The sequence below is a fragment of the Tachyglossus aculeatus genome, chromosome 22 (genome assembly GCF_015852505.1).
Source record: "Tachyglossus aculeatus isolate mTacAcu1 chromosome 22, mTacAcu1.pri, whole genome shotgun sequence".
Classification (NCBI taxonomy): Eukaryota; Metazoa; Chordata; class Mammalia; order Monotremata; family Tachyglossidae; genus Tachyglossus; species Tachyglossus aculeatus.
This window is the reverse complement of record NC_052087.1, coordinates 54847143-54873640: the sequence shown is the minus strand read 5'-3', so window position 1 is coordinate 54873640 and position 26498 is coordinate 54847143. Positions and strand designations below refer to the sequence as shown.

Genomic DNA, 26498 nt, shown 5'->3' with positions numbered 1-26498 from the left:
GTCCAAGTTGGCAACATATAGAGACGGTCCCTACCCAACAGTGGGCTCACAGTCTAGAAGGGGGAGACAGAGAACAAAACAAAACATATTAACAAAATAAAATAAATAGAATAAATATGTACAAATAAAATAAATAAATACATAAATAAATAAATAAATGGAATGCCCTCCCCTCCACACATCCACCAAGCTAGCTCTCTTCCTCCCTTCAAAGCCCTACTGAGAGCTCACCTCCTCCAAGAGGCCTTCCCACACTGAGCCCCCTCCCTCCTCTTCCCACTCCCCCTCCCCATCCCCCCCGCCTTACCTCCTTCCCCTCCCCACAGCACCTGTATATATGTTTGTACAGATTCATTACTGTATTTATTTTACTTGTACATATTTACTATTCTATTTATTTTGTTAATATGCTTTGTTTTGTTGTCCGTCTCCCCCCTTCTAGACTGTGAGCCTGCTGTTAGGTAGGGACCGTCTCTATATGTTGCCAACTTGTATTTCCCAAGCGCTTAGTCCAGTGTTCTGCACACAGTAAGCGCTCAATAAATACGAATGAATGAACGAATGAATGAATGAATGAATGAATCTCACCCTCCTCCCCTCCGGCCTGCTGCAAACCCCGGAGCAGACTTTCCCCACCTCCCTTCTGGCCTGCTGCAAACCCCAGAAACGGACTTAGCCTTCTTCTCTTCTGTGATTTTCCCCAAGCTCCGGAGCTGGATCTCCTCCTCCTCCCTAGAGCTGAGTCCTTTCCTTTAATTGTATTTAATGAGCACTTACAACCGTGTGCAAGGCACTGTACTAAGCGCTTGGGAGAGTCCACTGTAACAATAAAAAGACACATTCCCTGCCCACAATAATAATAATAATGGCACTTATTAAGTGCTTCCTGTATATATGTATATATGTTTGTACATATTTATTACTCTATTTATTTATTTATTTTACTTGTGCATATCTATTCTATTTATTTTATTTTGTTAATATGTTTGGTTTTGTTCTCTGTCTCCCCCTTCTAGACTGTGAGCCCACCGTTGGGTAGGGACTGTCTCTATATGTTGCCAACTTGTACTTCCCAAGTGCTTAGTACAGTGCTCTGCACACAGTAAGTGCTCAATAAATATCATTGATTGATTGATTCCTAGGTGCAAAGCAATGTTCTAAGCACAAGGTGATCAGGTTGTCCCCCCTGGGGCTCACAGTCTTAATCCCCATTTTACAGATGAGGGATCTGAGGCGCAGAGAAGTTAAGTGACTTGCTCAGAGTCACACAGCTGACAATTGGCAGAGCCGGGATTTGAACCCATGACCTCTGACTCCAAAGCCCGGGCTCTTTCCACTGAGCCACGCTGCTCCTCAAGGCGCTTACAGTCTAGAGGACAGGTTTATGCTGAAGGTGGGCGCCCTCACCCTTGCTCTCTGTCCCTTTGTCCCTTCTCTGCAGAGTCCTGCGAGCCCCCCAGGGAGTACTTGTCCTGTTCCCAGTCCTCGGACTCCAAGTTCGGAGCTGCCTGCGCCCCTACCTGCCAGATGTTGGCCACTGGGATGGACTGTGTGAGTGGCAGGGGTGGGGTGGGGCGAGCCCAAGACAGCCCCCAACCCCCAACCCATCCCCTCCTCTCCCAAACTGTTGCACCCACCCCCCAACTCCCGGGGGTCCCAAGATGCCGGCCTCCTCGTTCAGTGCAGTGTCCATACTTGTACATCCCAAGCGCTTAGTACAGTGCTCTGCACACAGTAAGGCTCAATAAATACGATTGATTGATTGATTGAGACTGGGGCAGACTAGCTGGACACTGGACCATCCGGCCCTTATGGTGTATACCCAGACTGACCCATGGTAGACAACCAGACTGTCTGTGGTGCAGACATGGACAATACTTCGGCCTAGAACTGAACCATCTCTGCGGTGTAGAACCAGGCCATCCAGCGGATTCATTCATTCATTTAATCATATTTATTGAGCGCTTACTGTGTGCAGAGCACTGTACTAAGTGCTTGGGAAGTACAAGTTGGCAACCTATAGAGACGGTCCCTACCCAACAACGGGGCTCACAGTCTAGAAGATGAGAACTAGACTGTCCTGCACTTTAGACCTGCATGTCCTATGGTCTAGAACTGGACCGCCTAGACTGTAAGCTCACTGAGGGCAGGGAATGTGTCTTCTATGTTGTGTCTTATAACGTCCTCCCTCAAGCGCTTGGTACAGTGTTCTGCACATAGTAAACACTCAAGAAATTTGATTGACTGACCATCACCTCAGTGTAGACCTGGACTGACATATTGTTATATTGTTCTATTGCCCTCTCCAAGTGCTTAGTGCAGTGCTCTGCATACAGTAAGCGTTCAATAAATACGATTGACTGATCCACGGTGTTGTGTAGAACCATTAAGTGGGCCCCCTAGTATGCCGTGATCTCCAAGCCGAGCCCCCCCGCCCCACCAATGTTGGAGAGAGTGGGGGGCTGGTGGAGATATATGGCGGCAACTGGTAGGGGAAGCCCACCACCACCACCGGCGCCCCACAACCACCGGCATCACCGGCTTTCCAGGTCCCCACCAGGTGCGAGTCAGGCTGCGTCTGCGCCGGCGGGCTGTACGAGAACCTGGAGGGCGAGTGCGTAGCCCCCGAGGACTGCCCCTGTGAGTTCGGGGGCGTCTCCTACGCCCGGGGGGCCGAGATCCACAGCGAGTGTAAGACCTGGTAAGGCCCCCTCTGCCCCCCGATCCCCTCCCTCGGCCTGCTCTGCTGACCACCGGCCAGGGCGGGAGATCTGCCCATATCTGCCATTTACTTATTTCTATTAACATCTGTCTCCCCTTCTAGACTGTAAGCTTGTTGCGGGTAGGGAAATGTATCTGCTACATTGTTAAATTGTCCTCTCTCCCGAGCACTTAGCACATTAGTATAGAGAAGCAGCGTGGCTCTGTGGAAAGAGCACGGGCTTGGGAGTCAGAGGTCGTGGGTTCAAATCCCTGCTCCGCCAATTGTCAGCTGTGTGAGTTTGGGCAAGTCACTTCACTCCTCTGGGCCTCAGTGACCTCATCTGTAAAATGGGGAATAAGACTGTGAGCCCCCCGTGGGACAACCTGATCACCTTGTAACCTCCCCAGCGCTTAGAACAGTGCTTTGCACGTAGTAAGCGCTTAATAAATGCCATCGTTATTATTATTATTATTACATTGCTCCGCACCCAGTATGTGCTCAATAAATATGATTGAATTAATGAATCCCCTCCCGGCCCCACCCTGCCCAGCCCCTCCTCCAGAAGTGAATCGTCCCGGACTCAGGTGTACTGGTGCTGGCGGGATCCTGTGTGACCATGTCAGGGAAGACTCTCACCCTTCTTCTCTCTTCCCCTAAACCCTGACCCTCACCCCACCCCCCCCCGCCACCCCCTCCCTCCGCAGCACCTGTGTGAGGGGCAAGTGGAGATGCCACAAGAAGGCCACGTGCTCGTCCACGTGCTCGCTGTACGGGGAAGGCCACGTAACCACGTTTGACGGGCAGCGCTTCGTGTTCGACGGCAACTGCGAGTACATCCTGGCCACGGTAACGCCCCCGGGCTGCGCGCCATCCCCCACCGCCTCATGCCCCCGTTACTGGGCACTGCACGGGGGACCACGGGAGAGCACAGGGCACTGCACAGGAAACCCTACAAGAACCCACAAAGGGATCACGGGGGGACCCCAGAAGAGAAAACTGCAAAGGGAACCCTACAAGGGCATACTTAGGGGACCACAGGGGCACCCCAAGGGAGACCATAGGAGAGCACAGGCAACCAGAGGAGAGCACAGGAGATTCATTCATTCGTTCAATTGTACTTATTGAGCGCTTACTGCATGCAAAGCACTGTACCAAGCGCTTGGGAGAGTATATTATAAAAACAAACAGACATATTCCTGCCCACAAAGGGCTCACAGTCTAGAGATTTATTCATTCATTCATTCATTCAATCATATTTATTGAGCGCTTACTGTGTGCAGAGCATTGTACTAAGCGCTTGGGAAGTACAAGTTGGCAACATATAATAATAATAATAATGGCATTTGTTAAGCACTTACTATGTGAAAAGCACTGTTCTAAGTGCTGGGGGGATACAAGGTGATCAGGCTGTCCCGCATGGGGCTCACAATCATCATCCTCATTTAACAGATGAGGTAACTGAGGCTCTGAGAAGTTAAGTGATTTGCCCAAGGTCACACAGCAGACATGTGACAGAGCTGGGATTCGAACCCATGCCCTCTGACTCCAAAGCCCGTACTCTTTCCACTGAGCCACGCTGCTTCTCACTGAGCCACGCTGCTTCAGGAGAGCACAGGAGATATAGAGACGGTCCCTACCCAACAACAGGCTCGCAATCTAGAAGGGGGAGACAGACAACGAAACAGAACATGTGGACAGGTGTCAAGTTGTCAGAACAAGTAGAATTAAAGCTAAATGCACATCATTAACAAAATAAATAGAATAGTAAATATGTACAAGTAAAATAAATGGAGTAATAAATCTGTACAAACATATTTATATACAGGTGCTGTGGGGAGGGGCAGGAGGTAGGGCAGGGGGGATGGGGAGGAGGAGAGGAAAAATGGGGCTCAATCTGGGAAGGCCTCTTGGAGGAGGTGAGCTCTCAGTAGGGCTTTGAAGGGAGGAAGAGAGCTAGCTTGGTGGATGTGCGGAGCGAGGGCATTCCAGGCCAGGGGAAGGACGTGGGCCGGGGGTCAGTGGCGGGACAGGTGAGAACAAGGTACAGTGAGGAGGTTAGCAGCGACAGAGGAGCAGAGGGTGCGGGCTGGGCTGGAGAAGGAGAGAAGAGAGGTGAAGTAGGAGGGAGAGAGGTGATGGACAGCCTTGAAGCCCAGAGTGAGGAGTTTTTGCTTGATGCGTAGGTTGAAAGGCAGCCACTGGAGATGACACTGGAGACAACGGGGGAGCATTGAGGACCCCAGGAAAGCACAAAGGATGATACAGGAGAGAACAGGGACCCAAGGGGAGCACGGAGGATCACAGGAGAGCACAGAGGACAATAATAATTGTTAGGGTATTTGTTGAGTGTTTACTATGTGCCAAGCACTGTCCTGAGCACTGGAGTAGATACAAGGTAATCAGGTTGTCCCATGTGGGTCTCACAGTCTTGATCCCCATTTTACAGATGAGGTACCTGAGGCCCAGAGAAGTTAAGTGGCTTGCCCAAGGTCACACAGCTGACAAGTGGCGGAGCCACGATTCGAACCCATGACCTCTGACTCCCAAGCCCGTGCTCTTTCCACTGAGCCATGCTGCTTGTGAGAAGCAGCATGGGGATGACACAGGAGAGTACAGGAGAGCCCAGGGGACCATAGGAGAGCACAGAGAATTACAGGAAAGCGCAGGGGATGATGACCCAGAGGCCCACAGGAAAGCAGGAGATATGACACACAGGGGACCACAGGGGATCACAGAAAAGCACAAAGTACCACAGGGGAGCACGGAGGACTACAGAAGAGCATAGGGAATCAATCAATCAATCAATCACATTTATTGAGCACTTACTATGTGCAGAGCACTGTACTAAGCGCTTGGGAAGTACAAATTGGCAACATATAGAGACAGTCCCTACCCAACATTGGGCTCACAGTCTAAAAGGGGGAGACAGAGGACAAAACCAAACATACTAACAAAATAAATAGAATAGATATGTACAAGTAAAATAAATAAATAAATAGAGTAATAAATATGTACAAACATATATACATATATACAGGTGCTGTGGGGAAGGGAAGGAGGTAAGATGGGGGGGATGGAGAGGGGGTCGAGGGGGAGAGGAAGGAAGGGGCTCAGTCTGGGAATGACACAGGAGAGCACAAGAGACCACATGAGAGCACAGGAGACAACACAGGGGAGCACAGAGACCACAGGGGATTCCCAGAGGACCACAGGAGAGCACAAGAGATCACAGGAGACCACATGAGAGCACAAAGGACAACACGGGGGACCACAGGGGGCCACAGGGGCAGCACGGTCATTCTGACCTTCGTAGGTAGGTGGGCAGAGTGAGAAAATGTTGGCGGGCTCTGGATTTTGGCTTCCTTATCAATCAATCAATCAATCAATCGTATTTATTGAGCACTTACTGTGTGCAGAGCACTGTACTAAGCGCTTGGGAAGTACAAGTTGGCAACATATAGAGACAGTCCCTACCCAACAGTGGGCTCACAGTCTAGAAGGGGGAGACAGAGAACCAAACCAAACATATTAACAAAATAATGAATAGAATAGATACGTACAAGTAAAATAAATAAATAAATAGAGTAATAAATATGTACAAACATATATACAGGTAATTTGGAACCTGTATGGAACTGAGGAAACTGAGGCCCAGAGAAGTGAAGTGATTTGTCCAAGGTCAGCCGGCAGACAAGTGGTGGAGCCAGGATTAGAACCCAGGTCCTCTGACTCCCAAGCCTAAGCCCTTTCCACCAGGCCAAGCTGCCTCTCTTGTGGACATAAGGGAGTGGAGGCAATCAATCAATTAATCAATCAATCAATCATATTTATTGAGTGCTTACTGTGCGCAGAGCACTGTACTAAGCGCTTGGGAAGTACAAGCTGGCAGCCTGATTAGGTCTAGGGATTCATGTGTCTATAAGCTTATTAGGGGCATGGAACGTATCTGCTTATTCTGATTCATTCATTCATCCATTCAATCGTATTTACTGAGCGCTTACTGTGTGCAGAGCACTGTACTAAGCGCTTGGGAAGTACAAATTGGCAACCTGATTACGTCTAGGGATTCATGTGTCTATAAGCTTATTAGGGGCATGGAACGTATCTGCTTATTCTGATACATTCATCCATCCATTCAATCGTATTTACTGAGCGCTTACTGTGTGCAGAGCACTGTACTAAGCGTTTGGGAAGCACAAGTTGGCAACATATAGAGACGGTCCCTACCCAGCAACGGGCTCACAGTCTAGAAGGGGGAGACAGACAACAAAACAAAACATGTAGATGGGAGATGATGATGGTATTTGTTAAATCTGAGGTGAGGGCGGGGGCATCAGGCTCAGAGCCGGGAATAGACTGTAAACTCATTGGAGGCAGGGAATGTGTCTGTTTACTGAACTTTCCCAAGTGTTTAGTAGAGAAGGAGCATGGTTTAGTGAAAAGATCACAGGCTTGGGAGACAGAGGTCATGGGTTCTAATCCCGGCTCCGCCACTCATCAGCTGTGTGACTTTGGGCAAGTCACTTAACTTCTCTATGCCTCAGTTACCTCATCTGTAAAATGGGGATTAAGATGGTGAGCCCCACATGGGACAACCTGATTACCTTGCTTCTACCCCAGCGATTAGAACAGTGCTTGGCACATTCATTCATTCATTCAGTCGTATTTATTGAGCACTTACTGTGTGCAGAGCACTGTACTAAGCGCTTGGGAAGTACAAGTTGGCAACATATAGAGACGGTCCCTACCCAACAGTGGGCTCACAGTCTAGAAGGGGGAGACAGAGAACAAAACAAAACATATTAACAAAATAAAATAAATAGAATAAATATGTACAAATAAAATAAATAGAGTAATAAATACATACAAATATATATATACATATATTCAGGTCTGTGAGGAGGGGAAGGAAGTGAGGCGGGGGGATGGGGAGGGGGAGGAGGGGGAGAGGAAGGAGGGGACTCAGTCTGGGAAGGCCTTCTGGAGGAGGTGAGCTCTCAGTAGGGCTTTGAAGGGAGGAAGAGAGCTAGTTTGGTGGATGTACGGAGGGAGGGCATTCCAGGACAGGGGGATGACGTGGGCCGGGGGTCGATGGTGGGACAGGCGAGAACGAGGTACGGTGAGGAGATTAGCGGCGGAGGAGCGGAGGGTGCGGGCTGGGCTGGAGAAGGAGAGAAGGGAGGTGAGGTAGGAGGGGGCGAGGGGATGGATGGACAGCCTTGAAGCCCAGGGTGAGGAGTTTTTGCCTGATGCATAGGTTGATTGGTAGCCACTGGAGATCCTTGAGGAGGGAAGTAACATGCCCAGAGCATCTCTGCACAAAGACGATCTGGGCAGTGGCATGAAGTATGGACTGAAGTGGGGAGAGACAGGAGAATGGGAGATTGGAGATGAAGCTGATGCAGTACATCATTATTAATATTATTAATATTAATTAATAATATATTATTGCAATAATAATAATATTATTATTATTATTACAGAGGAGCACAGATGACCACAGGAGAGCATAGGGGATAACAGGCACAGGATAGGTCACATGACCACAGAGGGGATCACAGGAGAGCAGAGAGGAAGTCACAGGGGACTATAGGGAAGGCCTGAGGACCACAGGGGACTGCCCAGGGGCCCAGTCTGCCAGGCACTGGGGGCATATCCGGGCATGGGGACTGGGGTGGACGAGGGCCTTTTGAAGGTGGTGGGGGACTCTGTCTCACACTGTGCAGGCCGCAGCCCTGTTACAGAAGGGTTTGCCGATGCCACAGGGAGAGGAAGACAGACATCACAGCCTCCAAGACTGTGTGCAGAGCACTGTGCTGAGCGCCTTCAGAACACTCTGCTGAGAGGTTCCTTTAGTGGTACCCAACCCCGTAGAAAGTTGTTCCCCCAGTGTAGTGGCTAGAGCTCAGGCCTGGGACTCAGAAGGCCATAGATTCTAATCCCACGTGTCTGCTGGGTGACCTTGGGCAAGTCACCTCACCTCTCTGCCTCAGTTACCTCATTTTAAAAATGGGGATTGACACTGAGAGCCCAATGTGTGTCCAACCCAACTTGCTTGTATCCATCCCAGTGCTTAGTACAGTGCCTGGCACATAGTAAGCCCTTAATAAATACCACAATTATTATTATCCGGACCCCCAGACTGGAGGGCCCCCCGTCTGCTGTTTCCAGATTCCAGAGGGCTGTCCCCCCTGCCCCAGCAACCTTAACCCCAACCCTCCTCCCATCACCCTTTCCTCCTCCTTCCTCCTGGCTCCCTGCTGGACTGGCTTAAAAAAAATAAAATAATGGTGGCATTTGTTAAGCGCTTACTCTGTGCAAAGCACTGTTCTAAGCACTGGGGGGGGATACAAGGTGATCAGGTTGTCCCACATGGGGCTCACAGGTCTTAATCCCCATTTTACAGATGAGCCATGCTGCTTCTCTACTAAACACTTGGGAGAGTTTAATAAACAGACACATTCCCTGCCTCCAATGAGTTTACAGTCTAGTCCCTGCTCTGAGACTGATGCCCCCGCCCTCACCTCAGATTTAGCAAATACCATCATCATCACCCATCTACATGTTTTGTTTTGTTGTCTGTCTCCCCCTTCTAGACTGTGAGCCCGTTGCTGGGTAGGGACCGTCTTTATATGTTGCCAACTTGTGCTTCCCAAACGCTTAGTACAGTGTTCAGAGAAGTTAAGTGACTTACCGAAGGTCACACAGCAGACATGTGGCAGAGCCGGGATTAGAACCCATGACCTCTGACTCCCAAGCCCGGGCTCTTTCCACTGAGCCACACCGCTACACAGGAAACTGCAATGATTGCCCAGCCACCTTCACATCAAACAGAAACTCCTCATCATTTAAAGCACTCAACGATCTTGCCTCCTTCTACCTCACCTGGCTGCTCTCCTACTCCAGCCCAGCCCACACACTTTGCTCCCGTAATGCCAACCTACTCACTATACCTCGATCTCGTCTATCTCACCGCTGACCTCTCGCCAATGCCCTGCCTCTGGCCTGGAATGCCCTCCCTCCTCAAATCCAACAATGACTCTCCCCCGCTTCAAAGCCTTACTGAAGGCCCATTTCTTCCAAGAGGCCTTCCCTAAGTCCTCCTTTCCTCTTCTTCCACTCCCTTCTGCGTCACCCTCACTCGCTCCCTTCATTCATCCCCCCTCCAAGCCCCACACCACTTATGTCCATATCTGTCATTTATTAATTTCTATTAATGTTTGTCTCCCTCTCTGGACTGTAAGCTCATTTTGGGCCGGGAATGTGACTGTTCTATGGTTCTCTCCCAAGCACTTAATACAGCGTTCTGTACACATTAAGCGCTCGATAAATACTACCGATTAACTGAATGACTTCTCACCCTCAGGATGGATGCAGCCTCAACCACTCCCACTCCAACTTCAAGATCGTAACGGAGAACGTCATCTGTGGGAAGTCGGGGGTCACCTGCTCCCGGGCCATCAAGATCAACCTTGGCGTGAGGATGGGGGTGGCCCGCTGGGGGAGGGAGAGAGCTGGGGCGGGGGGACAGATGGGTTTTCTCTCAGGGGCCGGAGAACTGAAAGGTGAACCGGGCTGTCCTGGGATGTCCTGGGGGTGTCCCGGACTGTCAATGGAGAGAAAACACAGGAGGTGATTCCAGGACTGGAAGAGAAGTGTGCTGGGTCACCCCACCTACCGCAGCCCCTGCCCCCAGCCCAGGGTTCGGTCTCTGACAGGACAGCGGGGGCCCAGAAGGACAGTGTGCAGGTCCTCCCCTCCTGACCTCCCTTCTCATGGCCAGGGATGGACAGTAAACATCCCTGATTTGCCCCAGTGACCCAGCATGGACTATCCTACATCTCTGACTCTCCTCTCTCCATCCCAGATTCTTCCTAGTGATCCAGCACGGACCATCCAACACCCCTGACTCTTCCCTCTCCATCCCCGACTCTCCCAACTGACCCAGCACAGACCATCCAACCCTCCTCACTCTCCCTTCTCCATCCCTGACTCTCCTCTCCCAGTGACCCACCGTGGACTTGCTGCCCTTCCATGATGCAGCTGCTGCTAAGCTCAGTGATATTCACTCTCTGCTCTTCGTGGCTGCCCAGTGCCAACTCGGCATCGTGATCGGCCAGGCCTGGGGGACCCGGAGGGTGGGAGGGCCGATGGTGCATCCTGGGTCCCCGCAGGGCCTGTCGGTGGTGCTGTCGGATGCCACGTACACCATGTCCGGGGAGAACCCCCAGGTGCAGCTCCAGGTGAGGAAGAACGCCCTGCACCTCATGTTCGACATCGTCATCCCCGGGAAGTTCAACATGACCCTCGTCTGGAACAAGCACATGAACGTCTTCATCAAGATCTTCCGGGGGTCCCAGGTACCTCCACCGCCTCCTCCTCCTCCTGGCCTCCCCCCCCCCCCCCCCCGTCCTTTCCCTTCCTCCTGCCCTCTTTCTCATCCTCCTTTTCTCCCCATTCTTTTATCTGGCTTCTGCTTCTCCTCTTCTCTTCTTTCTCCCCTGTTCTTGTTCTCTGTTTCCTCCTCCTCTTCTTCATGACCTTTCTCCTCCTGTCTTTTCATCCTTTCTGTCCTATCCCTCCTTTATTTCTTCCTCTTCCTCCTCTCCTTTCTCCCCCTGTCCTTCCCCTCCCTCCTGTCCTCTTTCTCTTCCTCCCTTCCTCCCCTGTTCTTGTTCTCTGGTTCCTCCTCCTTCTCCTCTTCAGGACCTTTCTCCCCCTGTCCTTTTCTTCCTTTCCATCCTTTCCCTCCCTTATTTAATAATGATGGTATTTGTTAAGTGCTTACTAAGTGCAAAACACTGTTCTATGCCCTGGGGTTGATACAAGGTAATCAGGTTGCCCCCCGTGGGGCTCATAGTTTTCATTCCCATTTTACAACTGACGTAACTGAGGCACAGAGAAGTGAAGTGACTTGCCCAAAGTCACACAGCTGATAAGTGGCAGGGCCGGGATTAGAACCCACGATCTCTGACTCCCAAGCTCTGCTCTTTCCCCTAAGTCATGCTGCTTCTCTTATTTCTTCCTCTTCCTCCTTTCCTTTCTACCCCTGTCCTTCCCTTCTCTCCTGTCCTCTTTCTCTTCCTCCTTTTCTCCCCTGTTCTTATTCTCTGGGTCCTTCTCTTCCTCTTCCTCTTCCTCCTCCTTCCCCACCTTTCTCCCCCTGTCCTTTCCCTCCCTCCTGTCCTCTGAGAAGCAGCGTGACATAGTGGAGAGAGCCTGGGCCCAGGAATCGGAAGGTCATAGGTTCTAACCCCGGCTCTGCTGTTTTTCTGCTGTGTAACCTTGGGCAAGCCACTTCACTTCTCCGGGCCTCAGTTACCTCATATGTAAAATGGGGGTTGAGATTATGAGCCCCATGCAGGAAAGGGACTGTGTCTAACCCAATGTTCTTGTATCCATCCCAGCACCCCAGCATAGTGAGCCCTTAAAAAATATCACAATTATGATTATTATTTCTCTTCCTCCTTTTGTCCCCTGTTCCTTGTTCTCTTGCCTCCTCTTCCACCTTCTCTTCCTCTTCCTCCTCTCCCTCACCCCTCCACCTTCTTCGATGCTGGTGTGGGGGCAACTGGACTAGTGTCGGGGTCACCAAGTCCCAAACTAAAGCTCTATCAGTTGTCCCGAACTTCCTGTCCCAAAACTGCGAGGTCATTGCATATGACCAGGGCTGGTGGGCACAGAAATCTCAGACATTATGGGCACAGGGCAGGTGGGCACAGGGTTGATGGACATAGATTTGTTAGGTATGGGGCTGGTGGGCACAGAAGTTATGGATATGGGGCTGGTGGGCTCAGAGTTGGTGGGCAGAGAATGGATGGGCATGGGGTTGGTGGGCATAGAATTGATGGTTACGGGGCTGACTGGCCAACACAGGGTGGATGGGCACAGGGCTGGTGGGCACAGAGTTGATGAGCATGGGACTGACTGGCAGATCCAGAGCTGACTGCCACAGAGTTGAGGGCGTGGGACTGGCAGGTGTAGAGCTCATAGGCACGGGGTTAATGGGCACGGGGATGACTGGAGGGCTCAGAGCTGATGGACACAGGGCTGGCGGGTACAGGGTGGAAAGGGATGGGGTGGAGGGCACAGAGTTAATGGGCATGGGGCTGGCGTGACAGGTCCAGAGCTGATGGGTACAGAGTTGAGGGCGTGGGGCTGGTAGACATAGAAGTGATGGGCACAGGGTTGATGGGCACTGGGCTGGTGGGGTAACTGAGCTCTGGCCTGGCATCTCCTGGGATGGTATCCAGGGCCCCCTGTGCGGCCTGTGTGGAAACTACAATGGGAACATGAGAGACGATTACGAGACACGCAGCAAGTACGTGGCATCCAACGAGCTGGAGTTCGTCAACTCGTGGAAGGAGAACCCTCTCTGCGGAGACGTCAGCTTCGTGCTGGACCCCTGCAGCCAGAACCCCTACCGCAAGGCCTGGGCCGAGAAGAAGTGTGCTATCATCAACAGCCACACCTTCTCTGCCTGCCACAGCAAGGTGCGGACACCCCCAGAAACTTCAGACCCCTGGACCCCTGAATCACCAGAACCCCAGATTCCCTGGACCTCCCCTGGACCCCTGAGTCCCCATCCCCTGGAATCCCAGACCCCAGAACATGGACCCCAGACCCCCGACCCCCAGACCCCCAGGTTGCTTGATCTCCAGAGTCCCAGACCCCTGAACCCCATATCCCCGAACTCCAGGCCCCGGACCATCAGATTGGGGGCTGGGGTCTGAGGACCTCCAGATCACTGGATTCTCCGGACCCCCAGACCCAAAAGTCCCAGACTCCCAAATCATCAGAACCCCAGATATCCTGGACCTCAGAACCCAGGACCTCTAGAATCCCAGACCCCCAGATCACTGGATCTCCAGAGCCCCAGACCCCTGAACCTCTTACCCCCAAACTCCAGACCCAGAACCCAGTGATCCCAGGACCTCCAGATCACTGGATCCGCAGACTTCCAGACTCCCAGTTCGCTGGTTACTGAGACCCCTGTACCCCTGAACCCCAGACAACTGGAATCCCAGACTTCCAAATTGCCAGATACCCAGGCTCTTGGACACTTGGGGCCTGGACCATGGAAACTCCAGCTCCCAGCCCCCTAGAATGCTGGATTCCCAGAGCCCCAGGTCCCCAAACCTCAGACCCCCTGGGGACCAGGGATATGAGGACCATCAGTTCACTAGATCCCCAGACCCCTGTTCCCCCAAACCCTGAACCCCAGACCCCGAGATTGCTGGATCCCCCAAAATCCCAGATCCTTGAGTCTGATATCCCCACACCCCAAACCCCAGACCCCCAGATTGGGGACCACCAGGACACTAGATCCCCAGAACTCTGGACCCCCAAATAATAATAATTATGGCACTTATTAAGCACTTACTATGTGCCAAGCACAGTTCAAAACACTGGGATAGACACAAGTTAATCTGGTTGGACACGGTCCCTGTCCCACGAGGGGCTCACACTCCAAATCCCCATTTTACAGATGAGGTAACTGAGGCCCAGAGAAGTGAAGCGACTTGCTCAAGGTCCCCCAGCAGACACGTGGTGGAGCTGGGATTAGAACCCAGGTCCTTCTGACTCCCGGGCCTGGGCTCTAGCCACTAAACCTAAGACCCCCAAGCCCCAGACCCCCAGCTCATTGGATCCCCAGGCCCCCAGATCCCAAACCCTGGACCCTAGGCCCCCAAACCACAGAACCCACCACCCCCCATCCAAACCTCAGCTCCCACCCATGCCTCCCAGTTCGACTTGGCCTCCAAATTCCTCATGCTGCCCAGCCAGGACCCCACAACATCCCCACCCCATGCCCCCCTGCACCAGTACCCCACCCCTACCATCCATTCAGGGAGTCAAGCAGGAGCCAGAGGGGCTGCAGGATCCAAAAGGATCCAGTTTAGGGTCTGGGGGCTGCATGTTTGGAGATGAAAGGGCAGGAATGATAGCAAGGGGCTAAAGATGACATCGGCAAGTGGGGGAGGGCGGAAACAGGCGATTTTAAGGAGAGGGGAGTGGGGCCTGGGCTGTGGCCTTCTAGATTAACCAAGACTGTGTGTCCGGCTGCTGCTGTTCCCTCCCAAGCGCTTAGTACAGTGTTTGACAATCAGCAGGCGAGAAGCAGTGTGGCTCAGTAGGAAAGAGCCCGGGCTTTGGAGTCAGAGGTCATGGGTTCAAATCCTGGCTCCACCACTTGTCAGCTGGGTGACTTTGGGCAAGTCACTTAACTTCTCTGTGCCTCAGTTGCCCCATCTGTAAAATGGGGATTAAGACTGTGAGCCCCACGAGGGACAACCTGATCACCTTGTAACCTCCTCAGCACTTAGAACAGTGCTTTGCACATAGTAAGGGCTTAATAAATGCCATTATTATTATAGCAGGTGCTCGGTAAATACCATTAAGTGACCAACTGAACTCCAGCATAGCCCCCTCCCCGGGACCTTTCCTGGGCTGTCCACAGACCCTCTACCCCAGAAGGGCTTGTTGCGGGCAGGGAATGTGTCTGTTTACTGTTGTATTTTACTCTCCCAAGCGTTTAGTACAGTGCCCCGCACACAGTAAATGCTCAATAAATACGATTGAATTGAATTGAGGGGGGCAGGGTTGGGACTAATTGGTGTCTCTACCTCAGCTGAAGACACCCAGGACATATGGACACATGGCTGATGACCAGAACAGCCACACAGTCCACAACAGGTTTGAGGGGCAGAGCTGGCCACTGTACTGAACACTTGGGAGAATGCAGTGCATTAGTAGAGAAGATTACTGCCCTCAAGGAGCTTATGGTCTAATGTGCACAGAGTACTGTACTGAGAGCTTGGGAGAGTATGATAGGCTCAATAGATGCAATCCTTGTCCTCAAGGAGTTTACAGTTTACTGTGTGCAGAGCAATGAACTGAGTGTTTGGGAGGGTCCAATAGATTCAGTAGATATAACCCCAACCTCAAGGAGCACTCAGACTACTATGTGCAGTGCACTGCACTGAATGCTTGGGGGAGTACAATACAGTTAGTAGACAGGCTCTCTACCCTCAAGGAGGTTATGAGAAACAGCATGGCTTAGTGGAAAGAGCCCAGACTTGGGAGTCAGAGCTCGTGGTTTATAATAATAATAATAATAATGGCATTTATTAAGCGCTTACTATGTGCAAGGCACTGTTCTAAGCACTGGGGAGGTTACAAGGTGATGAGGTTGTTCCACAGTGAGGGGGCTCACAGTCTAATCCTGGCTCCACCACTTGTCTGCTGTGTGACCTTGGGTTAGTCACTTAACTTCACTGTACTTCAGTCACCTCATCTTTAAAACAGGTATTAAGACTGTTAGCCCTACGTGGGACAACCTGATTACCTTGTATCTACCCCAGCACTTAGAACAGTGCTTGGCACATAGGTAGCACTTAACAAATACCATTATTATTATTATTATTATTATTGCTGTGTCCATCATCAATCGTATTTATTGAGCGCTTACTGTGTGCAGAGCACTGTACTAAGCAGTCCAGAACACAGGACTGAATTCTAAGGACATTACAATAGAATCAGTAGATGGGACCCCTGCCCTCAAGGAGCATTCAGTCTACTCTGTGCAGAGCATTGTGCTGAGAAGAGCAGCAGTCCACCGGATGTGAAGGGGCAGGGGGATCGTGGTGGGAGGGACGACAGCATGGCAGCAGGACAGCAGCAGTGAGAGAGACAAGAGCAAGGCCCGGTCAGTCAGCTGGCTTGAGAGCAGCCAAATCAATCAATCGTATTTATTGAGCACTTACTGTGTGCAGAGCACTGTCCTAAGCGCTTGAGCACTGTACTAAGCGCTTGAAGAGTGCAAGCCGGGTGTGGTGGGAATGGAACGGGGATAGTCGGAGGAGTGGGTGGTGGGCGTCAATGGCCCATGGACATGTCCACCCCTTGCAGGTGTACCGCATGCCCTACTATGACGCTTGTGTGCGTGACACCTGTGGGTGCGACTCGGGTGGGGACTGCGAGTGTCTGTGCGACGCCGTGGCCGCATATGCCAAGGCCTGCCTGGATGCCGGCGTCTGCGTGGACTGGAGGGCACCCGACTTCTGCCGTGAGTGTCCACACACCCCCGGGGCCGGGGGGAGGGGGAGAGGGATGACTCTGGAAGGGTCCACCGGGCCCTCCTGTTCAGGGGGAGGGACACCTCGGGGGGAGAATGCATCTACTGGCAACACTTGCCAGTGACTTGGCAAGTGGCAAGTGACTTGCCCAAAGTCATTCATGAATGAATGGATGAATTCATTCAATCATATTTATTGAGCGCTTACTGTGTGCAGAGCACTGTACTAAGCGCTTGGGAAGTACAAGTTGGCAACATATAGAGACGGTCCCTACCCAACAGCAGGCTCACAGTCTAGAAGTCCCACAGCTGACAATTGGCAGAGTCAGGATTTGAACCCCTGACCTCTGACTCCAAAGCCCGGGCTCTTTCCACTGAGCCACGTTGCTTCCTGCTGTTGTTTGCTGCTCTTTGCCTGTCCAGCTGGGGAAGCCGGGTCCCTGGGGGAGGCTGACTCCCTAGTAATAATAATAATGGCATTTATTAAGCACTTACTCTGTGCAAAGTACTGTTCTAAGCGCTGGGGTAGATACAAGATAATCAAGTTTTCCCACGTGAGGCTCACAGACTTATTCCCCATTTTCCAGATGAGGGAACTGAGGCCCAGAGAAGTTAAGTGACTTGCCCAAAGTCACGCAGCTGACAAGTGGTGGAGCCGGGATTTGAACCCATGACCTCTGACTCCAAAGCCCAAGCTCTTTCCACTGAGCCACGGCTGCTTGTCTAATCAATCAATCAATCAATCGTATTTATTGAGCACTTACTGTGTGCAGAGCAGCTCCCTAGTAGACGCTGGATCCCTAGGGGAGGCCAGGGGAGGCCAGAACTCCAGTAGAGTCCAGGTCCCTGGTGGAGGCCGGGTCAGTCAATCATAATTATTGAGTGCATACTGGGCGCAGAGCACCATACTAAGGTCTTGGGAAAATACAATAGAACAATAAACAGGCACATTCCCTGCCCACAACGAGCTTACAGTCTAGAGGGGGAGTCTGGGTCCCTGATAAAGGCTAGGTCCCTTAGCCTAGTGGAGGCTGAGTCTGAAAGCTGAGTCCCTGAGGAAGGCCATTCTGGGGGGACTGGAGTCCCCCTGGCTGAAGGTAGCTGAGGGGAGCGGGTCTGAGTCCCCAGCCTCCCCCCAGTATTGGTTAAGTGCTTACTCTGGGGAAGCAGCGTGGCTCAGTGGAAAGAGGCCGGGCTTTGGAGTCAGAGTTCATGGGTTCAAATCCCGGCTCCGCCAATTGTCAGCTGTGTGACTTTGGGCAAGTCACTTAACTTCTCTGTGCCTCAGTTACCTCAAATGTAAAATGGGGATTAAGACTGTGAGCCCCCTGTGGGACAACCTGATCGCCTTGTAACAGCGTGGCTCAATGGGAAGAGCACAGGCTTTGGAGTCAGAGGTCATGGGTTTGAGTCCCAGCTCTGCCATATGTCTGCTGTGTGACCTTGGGCAAGTCACTTAACTTCTCAGAGCCTCATCTGTAAAATGGGGATGATGACTGTAAGCCCCATATGGGACAGCCTGATCACCTTGTATCCCCCCCCCAGCACTTAGAACAGCTATGCACATAGTAAGCGCTTACCAAATGCCATCATTACTATTGTAACCTCCTCAGCGCTTAGAACAGAGCTTTGCACATAGTAAGTGCTTAATAAATGCCATTATTATTATTACTCTGTGCCGAGTGCCGTATTGAATGCAGGGCATTCCCTCTCTGCCTCTGTGTCTCCTCCCCTGCTCTGCAGCTCTATACTGTGATTACTATAATACCCACCGGCCGGTGAGCGGGTCGGGCGGCTACCAGTACACCAGCGACGTCAACTGCACGTGGCACTACCAGCCCTGCCTCTGCCCTTTCCAGCTGCTGAACCCCAGCTACGTCAACATCGAGGGTCGGTCCGGGGCCTGGGTGGGCATCCTGGGGGAGGGCGGGGGTGGATCGGGCTGGATCAGGGGCGGATGAGGGGTGGATCCGGGGTGGGTGGGAGGTGGACAAGAGCGGGTGAGGGCAGACCAGGAGCAGACAGGGATGGGAAGAGGTAGATGAGGGGTGGACCAGAAGCGGATGGGGGTGGATGGGGAGGACGTGGGGGTGGACGGGGGTAGATGAGGGGTGGATGGAACCAAATGAAGGTGGATGGAGGATGGAGAGGGGGTGGTTGATGGTGGACAGGGGGAGTACGGGGGTGGATGAGAGTGGACAGTGGACATACCCGGGGTGGACCGGGGGCAGATGAGGGGTGGATGGGGGCATATGAGAGTGGGCACAAGGATGGATTGGGGGTTGATGGGGTAGATGAAGGTGGACAAGAAGAAGGCATGTGTAGTTGGGGGCCGATGACGGTGAACAGGAGGCAGACGGGGGTGGGCAGAAGGCCGGGGGGGCTGGTTGGGAGTGAATGGGAGTGGAAAGGGTAGAAAGGGGAGGTGGGCAGACAGGGGGATGAGAGCAATTAGACACCATGTCCACCCTGACCCACTCACTGCCACATCGCAGCCCTGGAATCCCACGAGGGACTACTGATGAATTAGGGGCTGGACAATGGCAACAGGAGAGCCATTCACCACTCACTCTGTGCTGGACGCTGTGATAAGGGCGAGAGGACCAGGCCCGCCCTTCCCCCTGTCCATTCCCCCGGGGTTCACAGTCACAGGGCCGTGAGGACGTAGAGGAGGAGGAGGACGTAGAGGCCCAGAGAGGTTCGGGGACTCATCCAAGGTCACACAGAAGGCTGGGAGTGCAGTCCGTCCCCGGGGGAGTGGGTGGAGTGGAGGGGTTGGCCTTACTCATGTTTCGGTCTATCTGTCCATCCCCCGTCCCCACCCCAGGCTGCTACAACTGCACACCCGACAAATACTTCGACCACGAAGAAGGGAGGTGTCGGCCCTGCCGTAAGTGGACGTCCACCCTCTCCCTCTGTGTGCCAACCCAGGACATGGGACCCAGAACCCAGGACCCAGAACACAGCACACAGAACACAGCACACAGAACACACCACACAGAACCAAGAACACAGAACACAAGACCCAAGACACAGAACCCACGACCTAAGACCCAAAACCCAGTACACAGGACCAAACTCAGAATAATAATGATGGTATTCGTTAAGCACTTACTATGTGCCAGGCACTGTACTAAGCACTGACCCAGAACACAGAGAAGCAGCGTGGCTTAGTGGAAAGAGCATGGGCTTGGGAGTCAGAGGTCGTGGGTTCTAATCCCAGCTCCGCCACTTGTCAGCTGTGTGACTTTGGGCAAGTCAATTAACTTATCTGTGCCTCAGTTACCTCATCTGTAAAATGGGGGTGAAGACTGTGAGCCCCACGTGGGACAACCTGATTACCCTGAGTCTACCCCAGCGCTTAGAACAGTGCTTGGCAGATAGTAAGTGCTTAACAAATATCAAAAAATAAACCCCACAGTTTACAGAATCCAGGACCTAGAACACAGAACACAAACCCCAGAACTCAGGAGCCAGAACCCTGGGCCCCATGTGGGACAGGGACTATGTCCAAACTGATTAACTCATATGTACCCCAGCACTTAGAACAGTGCTTGGCACACAGTAAGCACTTAACAAGTTCCATAACTAATTAATTAGAAACCACCAGTCCTGGGATCTCGGGCTGGGGTTGGAGAGCCTTCTGGGAGGGCTGGGATCTTGGGCACCCCTCAACCGCCAACAGAGACCATCCCTTCCCCTCCCTGGTTCCCTGAGGAGCTCCCCCCCAACCTCGGGCTCGCCTTCCCCCCAGACCCCCTCCCCAAATCCTGGCTGGTGAAAGCCTGGGGTTTCCCAAGCTTCCCCCAGAATGCCCTCATCCCTGTTGCCTCCGGGACTGGGTCATTCTCCCCATTTTACAGATAGAGAAACTGAGGCCCAGAGGGGTTCAATGACTTGCCCAGGGTCCCACAAGCAGGGCAGGGACAGACCTGGGACCTCGGCTCCCAACTTCCAGCCCCTATAACCCTTTCCATTAGGCAGCCCTGCTTCTTATCCCTGTTTTAACAATGGGGAAACCAAGGCCCAGGGAGGTTCAGCAACTTTCCCCGAGGGCACAGAGCAGGTTCCAGGGACTCGAATCCAGGCCTTCTGACTCTCAGTGGTCCTCTCTGTAGCTCGGAGAGGGGAACCAATTAGAGTTGAGAGGAAGGGGTGGGGATTGGGCCTGGGGGAGGAGGCTGGGGCTGGTAACATGGTCTGCCCTTTCCCTTTCAGCCACGGTACCCACCACCCCAATTCCAGAAACGACAGGTGAGTCTCTTCTCCTCTCCAGCTTTGGCATCATTCATCTATTGAGTCCCCCTCTGTGGGCAGTGTATTGTTCTGGGCACCTACTGGAGGCAGACCACTGTGTTGGACGCCTCCTGTGAGCAGGGGCTGTACTAGGTGCCTGTCATGGGTAGGGGGCTGTATCCTGTGCAGAGTGCTCTGAGTGGGCAGGGCTAGACCTTGTGGGAGGAATTGGGGAGAGCCCCGGTGGTCCGCACAGGCCCCCCTGACCCTCTCGTTCCCACCGAAGTCAGGGTGCAGCGAGCGAGGAGGAGGAGGGTGAGGGGCAGCAAGCTGAGAGCTGAAGTGATCACAACGGGATCCCCGACCACCGGATATTTCTAGGGTCCCCACTAGGCCCATCCCCATCATGGGCATCCCGGCTACGTCTCCAGTGCAAATTTAGGGACTGTCTCTATATGTTGCCAACTTGTATTTCCCAAGCGCTTAGTACAGTGCTCTGCACACAGTAAGCGCTCAATAAACACGATTGATGATGATGATGATACCACGAGGGGCATGGGCCCAGGAGTCCCGATACCTGGGTCTGCCCTGACCTCCGGCTCACCGTGGGCACTTCATTCATTTATTGAGCACTTACTGTGTGCAGAGCACTGTACTAAGCTCTTAGAAAGTGCAATACAGCAAGAAAGAGAGAAAGTCCCTGCCCACAGTGGGCTTACAGTCTAGAGGGTGGGAGACAGACGTCAAAACAAGTAAGCAAGCATCAACAGAAATAAGGCCCCAGCAGGCAGAACCCAGGCGTTCCAATCTCCGGGCCTGCTCTGACCCTGACCCTGCTCTGGATTCTGCTCCTCAAAAATCTCCAGTGGCTACCAATCAATCTGCGCATCAGGCAGAAACTCCTCACCCTGGGCTTCAAGGCTGTCCATCCCCTCGCCCCCTCCTACCTCACTTCCCTTCTGTCCTTCTCCAGCCCAGCCCGCACCCTCCGCTCCTCCGCCGCTAATCTCCTCACCGTACCTCGTTCTCGCCTGTCCCGCCATCGACCCCCGGCCCACGTCATCCCCCGGGCCTGGAATGCCCCCAATCCCTCTGCCCATCCACCAAGCTAGCTCTCTTCCTCCCTTCAAGGCCCTACTGAGAGCTCACCTCCTCCAGGAGGCCTTCCCAGACTGAGCCCCTTCCCTCCTCTCCCCCTCGTCCCCCTCTCCATCCCCCCCACCTTACCTCCTTCCCTTCCCCACAGCACCTGTATATATGTATATATGTTTGTACATATTTATTACTCTATTTATCTTACGTGTACATATCTACTCTATTTTATTTTGTCAGTATGTTTGGTTTTGTTCTCTGTCTCCCCCTTTTAGACTGTGAGCCCACTGTTGGGCAGGGACTGTCTCTATATGTTGCCAATTTGTACTTCCCAAGCCCTTAGTACAGTGCTCTGCACACAGTAAGCGCTCAATAAATACGATTGATGATGATGATGATGATGACCCCCTGGCCCTGGAAAGCCCTGGCGAGAGGGGAAGGAGAGGAAACCAAGGGGCCCAGGAGACCTCCTCCGACACCCCCAACCTCACGCACCTCCTGTCCGAGGCTGACGCTCACTGATCCGTCTCCTTCCCACCCCAGCTGCCCAGACCACCGCCACCAGGACCACCCCAACTCCAGGCACGACAGTCCGGACCCTGGCCACTGCCCAGCCCACATCCTCCGGGCTGACCAAACCGACTGCTGCCCCCACACAAAGCCCGACCACCTTGGGACCCCCTCCATCCGGTGAGCCCCCACCACCGCCCCTCTGGGGGATGGGACCCCCTTGCCCCCCCAAGTCTGACCGGAGACCACTGTGGCTCAGTGGAAAGAGCACGGACTTTGGAGTCAGAGGTCATGGGTTCAAATCCCGGCTCTGCCACTTGTCTGCTGTGTGACTTTGGGCAAGTCACTTCACTTCTCTGGGCCTCAGCTACCTCATCTGGAAAATGGGGATTAAAACTGTGAGCTCTCAGTGGGACAACCTGATCAATCAATCAATCAATCGTATTTATTGAGCGCTTACTGTGTGCAGAGCACCGTACTAAGCGCTTGGGAAGTACAAGTTGGCAACATCTAGAGACAGTCCCTACCCAACAGTGGGCTCACAGTCTAGAAGGGGGGGACAGAGAACAAAACCAAACATACTAACAAAATAAAATAGAATAGCTATGTACAAGTAAAATAAATAAATAGAGTAATAAATTTGTACAAACATATATACGTATATACAGGTGTATATATTCACCTCAGTGCTTATTACAGTGCCTGGCACATAGTGAGCGCTTGACAAATTCATTCATTCATTCAATTGTATTTATCGAGCGCATACTATGTACAGAGCACTGGATAAGCGCTTGGGAACCTTGTAACCTCCCCAGCGCTTAGAACAGTGCTTTGCACATAGTAAGTGCTTATAAATGCCGTTATTATTATTATTATTATCAATCAATCGTATTTATTAAGCACTTACTCTGAGCAGAGTACTGTACTAAGCGCTTGGGAAGTACAAGTTGGCAACAGCCCGCAATTATTATGTGCCAAGCGCTGTTCTAAGTGCTAGAGTAGATGCAAGGTAATCAGGTTGTTCCACGTGGGGCTCACAGACTCCATCCCCATTTTCCAGATGAGGTCACTGAGGCACAGAGAAGTGAAGTGACTTGCCCAAGGTCACACAACAGACAAGTGGCAGAGCTGAGATTAGAACCCACATCCTCTGACTCCCAAACCCGGGCTCTTTCCGCTAAGCCACGCCGCTTCTCACGCGATAAATCCAGCCCGTGTCTCCATCCGCAGGAGGGGACCCACCAGTCAATCAATCAATGGTACTTATTGAGCGTTTACTATGTGCAGAGCACTGTACTGAGCACTTGGGAGAGAACAATACAACAGAGTTGGTAGACACATTACCTGCCCACAAGGAGCTTCTAGTCTAGAGGAGAACCAGGATGGGAGAGAAGTAGGCTCACGGACCTCATCAGTTAGACAATCGCTGGTATTTATTGACTGCTTACTGAGTAAGGAGCACTGTACTAAGCGCTTGGGAGTGTACCATACAACAGAGTTGGTAGACACATTCCCTCAAGCTTCCAGTCTAGACAAGAACCAGGGAGAGCAACGCTCACAGACTCCACCAAGGAGTCAATTGGTCAATCGATGGTATTCACTGAACGCTTCCTGTGTGCAGAACAGTCAATCATGTTTATTGAGTGCTTACTGTGTGCAGAGCACTGTACTAAGCGCTTGGGAGGGTACCATACAACAGAGTTGGTAGACACATTCCCTCAAGCTTCCATCCCCCTCATCTTACCTCCTTCCCTTCCCCACAGCACCTGTATATATGTATATATGTTTGTACATATTTATTACTCTATTTATTTATTTATTTTACTTATACATATCTATTCTATTTATTTTATTTTGTTAGTATGTTTGGTTTTGTCCTCTGTCTCCCCCTTTTAGACTGTGAGCCCACTGTTGGGTAGGGACTGTCTCTATATGTTGCCAACTTGTACTTCCCAAGCGCTTAGTACAGTGCTCTGCACACAGTAAGTGCTCAATAAATGCAATTGATTGATTGATTGATTGAGAGCAAAGCTCACAGACTCCACCAATGAGTCAATTAGTCAATCGATGGTATTCACTGAGCACTTCCTGTGTGAAGAACAGTCAGTTGTATTTATTGAGTGCTCACTGTGTGCAGAGCACTGTACCAAGCGCTTGGCAGAGAACAACAGAACAATATAACAGACACGATCCCTGCCCACAACCAGTCTCCAGTCTAGAAGAGAAACAAGGTGGGAGAGAAGCAGGTTCAAAAGCTCCATCTATTTGCAGTAAAGAAGCGGCGTGGCTCAGTGGCAAGAGCCCGGGCTTGGAAGACACAGGACGTGGGTTCTAATTCCGGCTCTGCCGCTTGTCTGCCACTTGTGTGATCTTGGGCAAGCCACTTAACTCCTCTGTGTCTCAGTTACCTCATCTGTAAAATGGGGAGAAAACTATGAGCCCCACATGGGACAACCTGATTCTTGTATCTACCCCAGCACTTAGAACAGTGCTTGGCACATAGCAAGTGCTTAGAAAATACCATAATAATAATTATTATTATTCTTAGATAAATCGATTAGTGGTATTTATTGAGCACTTATCATATGCAGAGCACTGTACTAAGCGCATAGGAGAGTGCAGTAAAACAAAGTTGATAGATACATTCTTAGTCGAAAGCACTAGCCATCACCCCTGTTCAAAGCCCACTTGCCACTGAGGCCCCCAGGAGTCTAGGCATAGCTGGGCATTGGGAGGAATCTCCACACAACTCTGTTGTATGGTACTCTCCCAAGCGCTTAGTACAGTGCTCCTTGCACAGTAAGCACTCAATAAATACCAACAACTGTCTAACTGATGGGGCCCGTGAGCCTACTTCTCTCCCATCCTGGTTCTCCTATAGACTAGAAGCTCCTTGGGGGCAGGTAATGTGTCTACCAACTCGTATTGTTCAAATCAAGCATTTAGTACAGTGCTCAAGCGCTTATTACAGTGCTCTGCACACAGTAAGCGCTCAATAAATACAGTTGAATGAATGAATCCAGCAATCAATTGACAGCACTGTCTGAGCTTCTGCTGTGTGTGTGTAGAGCACTGTGCTGAGCACTTAGAAGACTGCAATAAAGTTAATAGGCACGATCCCTGCCCTCCCGGAGCGTCCAGTCTACTGTGGGCAGAGCACTGCGCTGAGCCCTTGGGAGAGGACGGTAGTCAACAGACACGGTTCCTGCCTTCCCAGAGCATCCAGTCTGGCAGGGGCGGTGGATAGGGAAGTTAACGAAGGGTCCTGGGTTTTCCTCCGTGCAGAAACCCCACCCCCAGCCACGGCGTCGGTCACTCCATCCACCACCATTGGGCCCCAGGGAACCACCAGCACGCGGGGCCCCACCGTAACCAGGGCCACCACCACCGCGGCGGCCACGGCCCTGCGCAGCTCGGCCACCACGTCCACCGCGCGGACCACGCCGAGGACCACCGCCTCGCCCACCCCCACGCCGCTCTGGGACACCTCCACGCCTCCATCCCACCCTCCCAGCCCTTCTCCAGGGGGAACGCCCTCGGGTGAGTTTCCCATCATCGCTCACTCCCCGGGGGCCATGATGCCACTGCCTTCACGATAGCAGTAGTCCTGGGGCGTTGACTCAGTGCCTAATGTAGGCCAAGAGCTGTGCTGAACTCTGGGATAGATAGGTGGTTTGTTTTTTCTTTTTTTTCATGGAATTTGTTAAGCACTTACTATAATAATAATAATGATGATGATGATGGCATTTGTTAAGCGCTTACTATGTGCAGAGCACTGTTCTAAGCGCTGGGGGGGATACAAGGTGATCAAGTTGCCCCACGTGGGGCTCACAGTCTTAATCCCCATTTTACAGATGAGGGAACTGAGGCTCAGAGAAG

The 26498-nt window shown here is 52.1% G+C and overlaps 1 protein-coding gene across 1 annotated transcript in view; it reads left to right on the top strand.

The window, feature by feature from the left end:
- The window catches only part of MUC6 (mucin 6, oligomeric mucus/gel-forming), a 64600-nt gene extending 38382 nt beyond the window's left edge, over positions 1 to 26218 (top strand). Inside the window, exons 20-31 of the mRNA XM_038765381.1 lie at positions 1442 to 1551; positions 2550 to 2701; positions 3409 to 3550; positions 10071 to 10181; positions 10879 to 11064; positions 12958 to 13197; positions 16616 to 16772; positions 18525 to 18671; positions 19609 to 19671; positions 21000 to 21035; positions 22653 to 22799; positions 25905 to 26218. Coding sequence (XP_038621309.1) covers positions 1442 to 1551; positions 2550 to 2701; positions 3409 to 3550; positions 10071 to 10181; positions 10879 to 11064; positions 12958 to 13197; positions 16616 to 16772; positions 18525 to 18671; positions 19609 to 19671; positions 21000 to 21035; positions 22653 to 22799; positions 25905 to 26218 — 1805 coding nt within the window. The remainder of the gene's footprint in view (positions 1 to 1441; positions 1552 to 2549; positions 2702 to 3408; positions 3551 to 10070; positions 10182 to 10878; positions 11065 to 12957; positions 13198 to 16615; positions 16773 to 18524; positions 18672 to 19608; positions 19672 to 20999; positions 21036 to 22652; positions 22800 to 25904) is intronic.
- Positions 26219 to 26498: the final 280 nt, after the last annotated feature.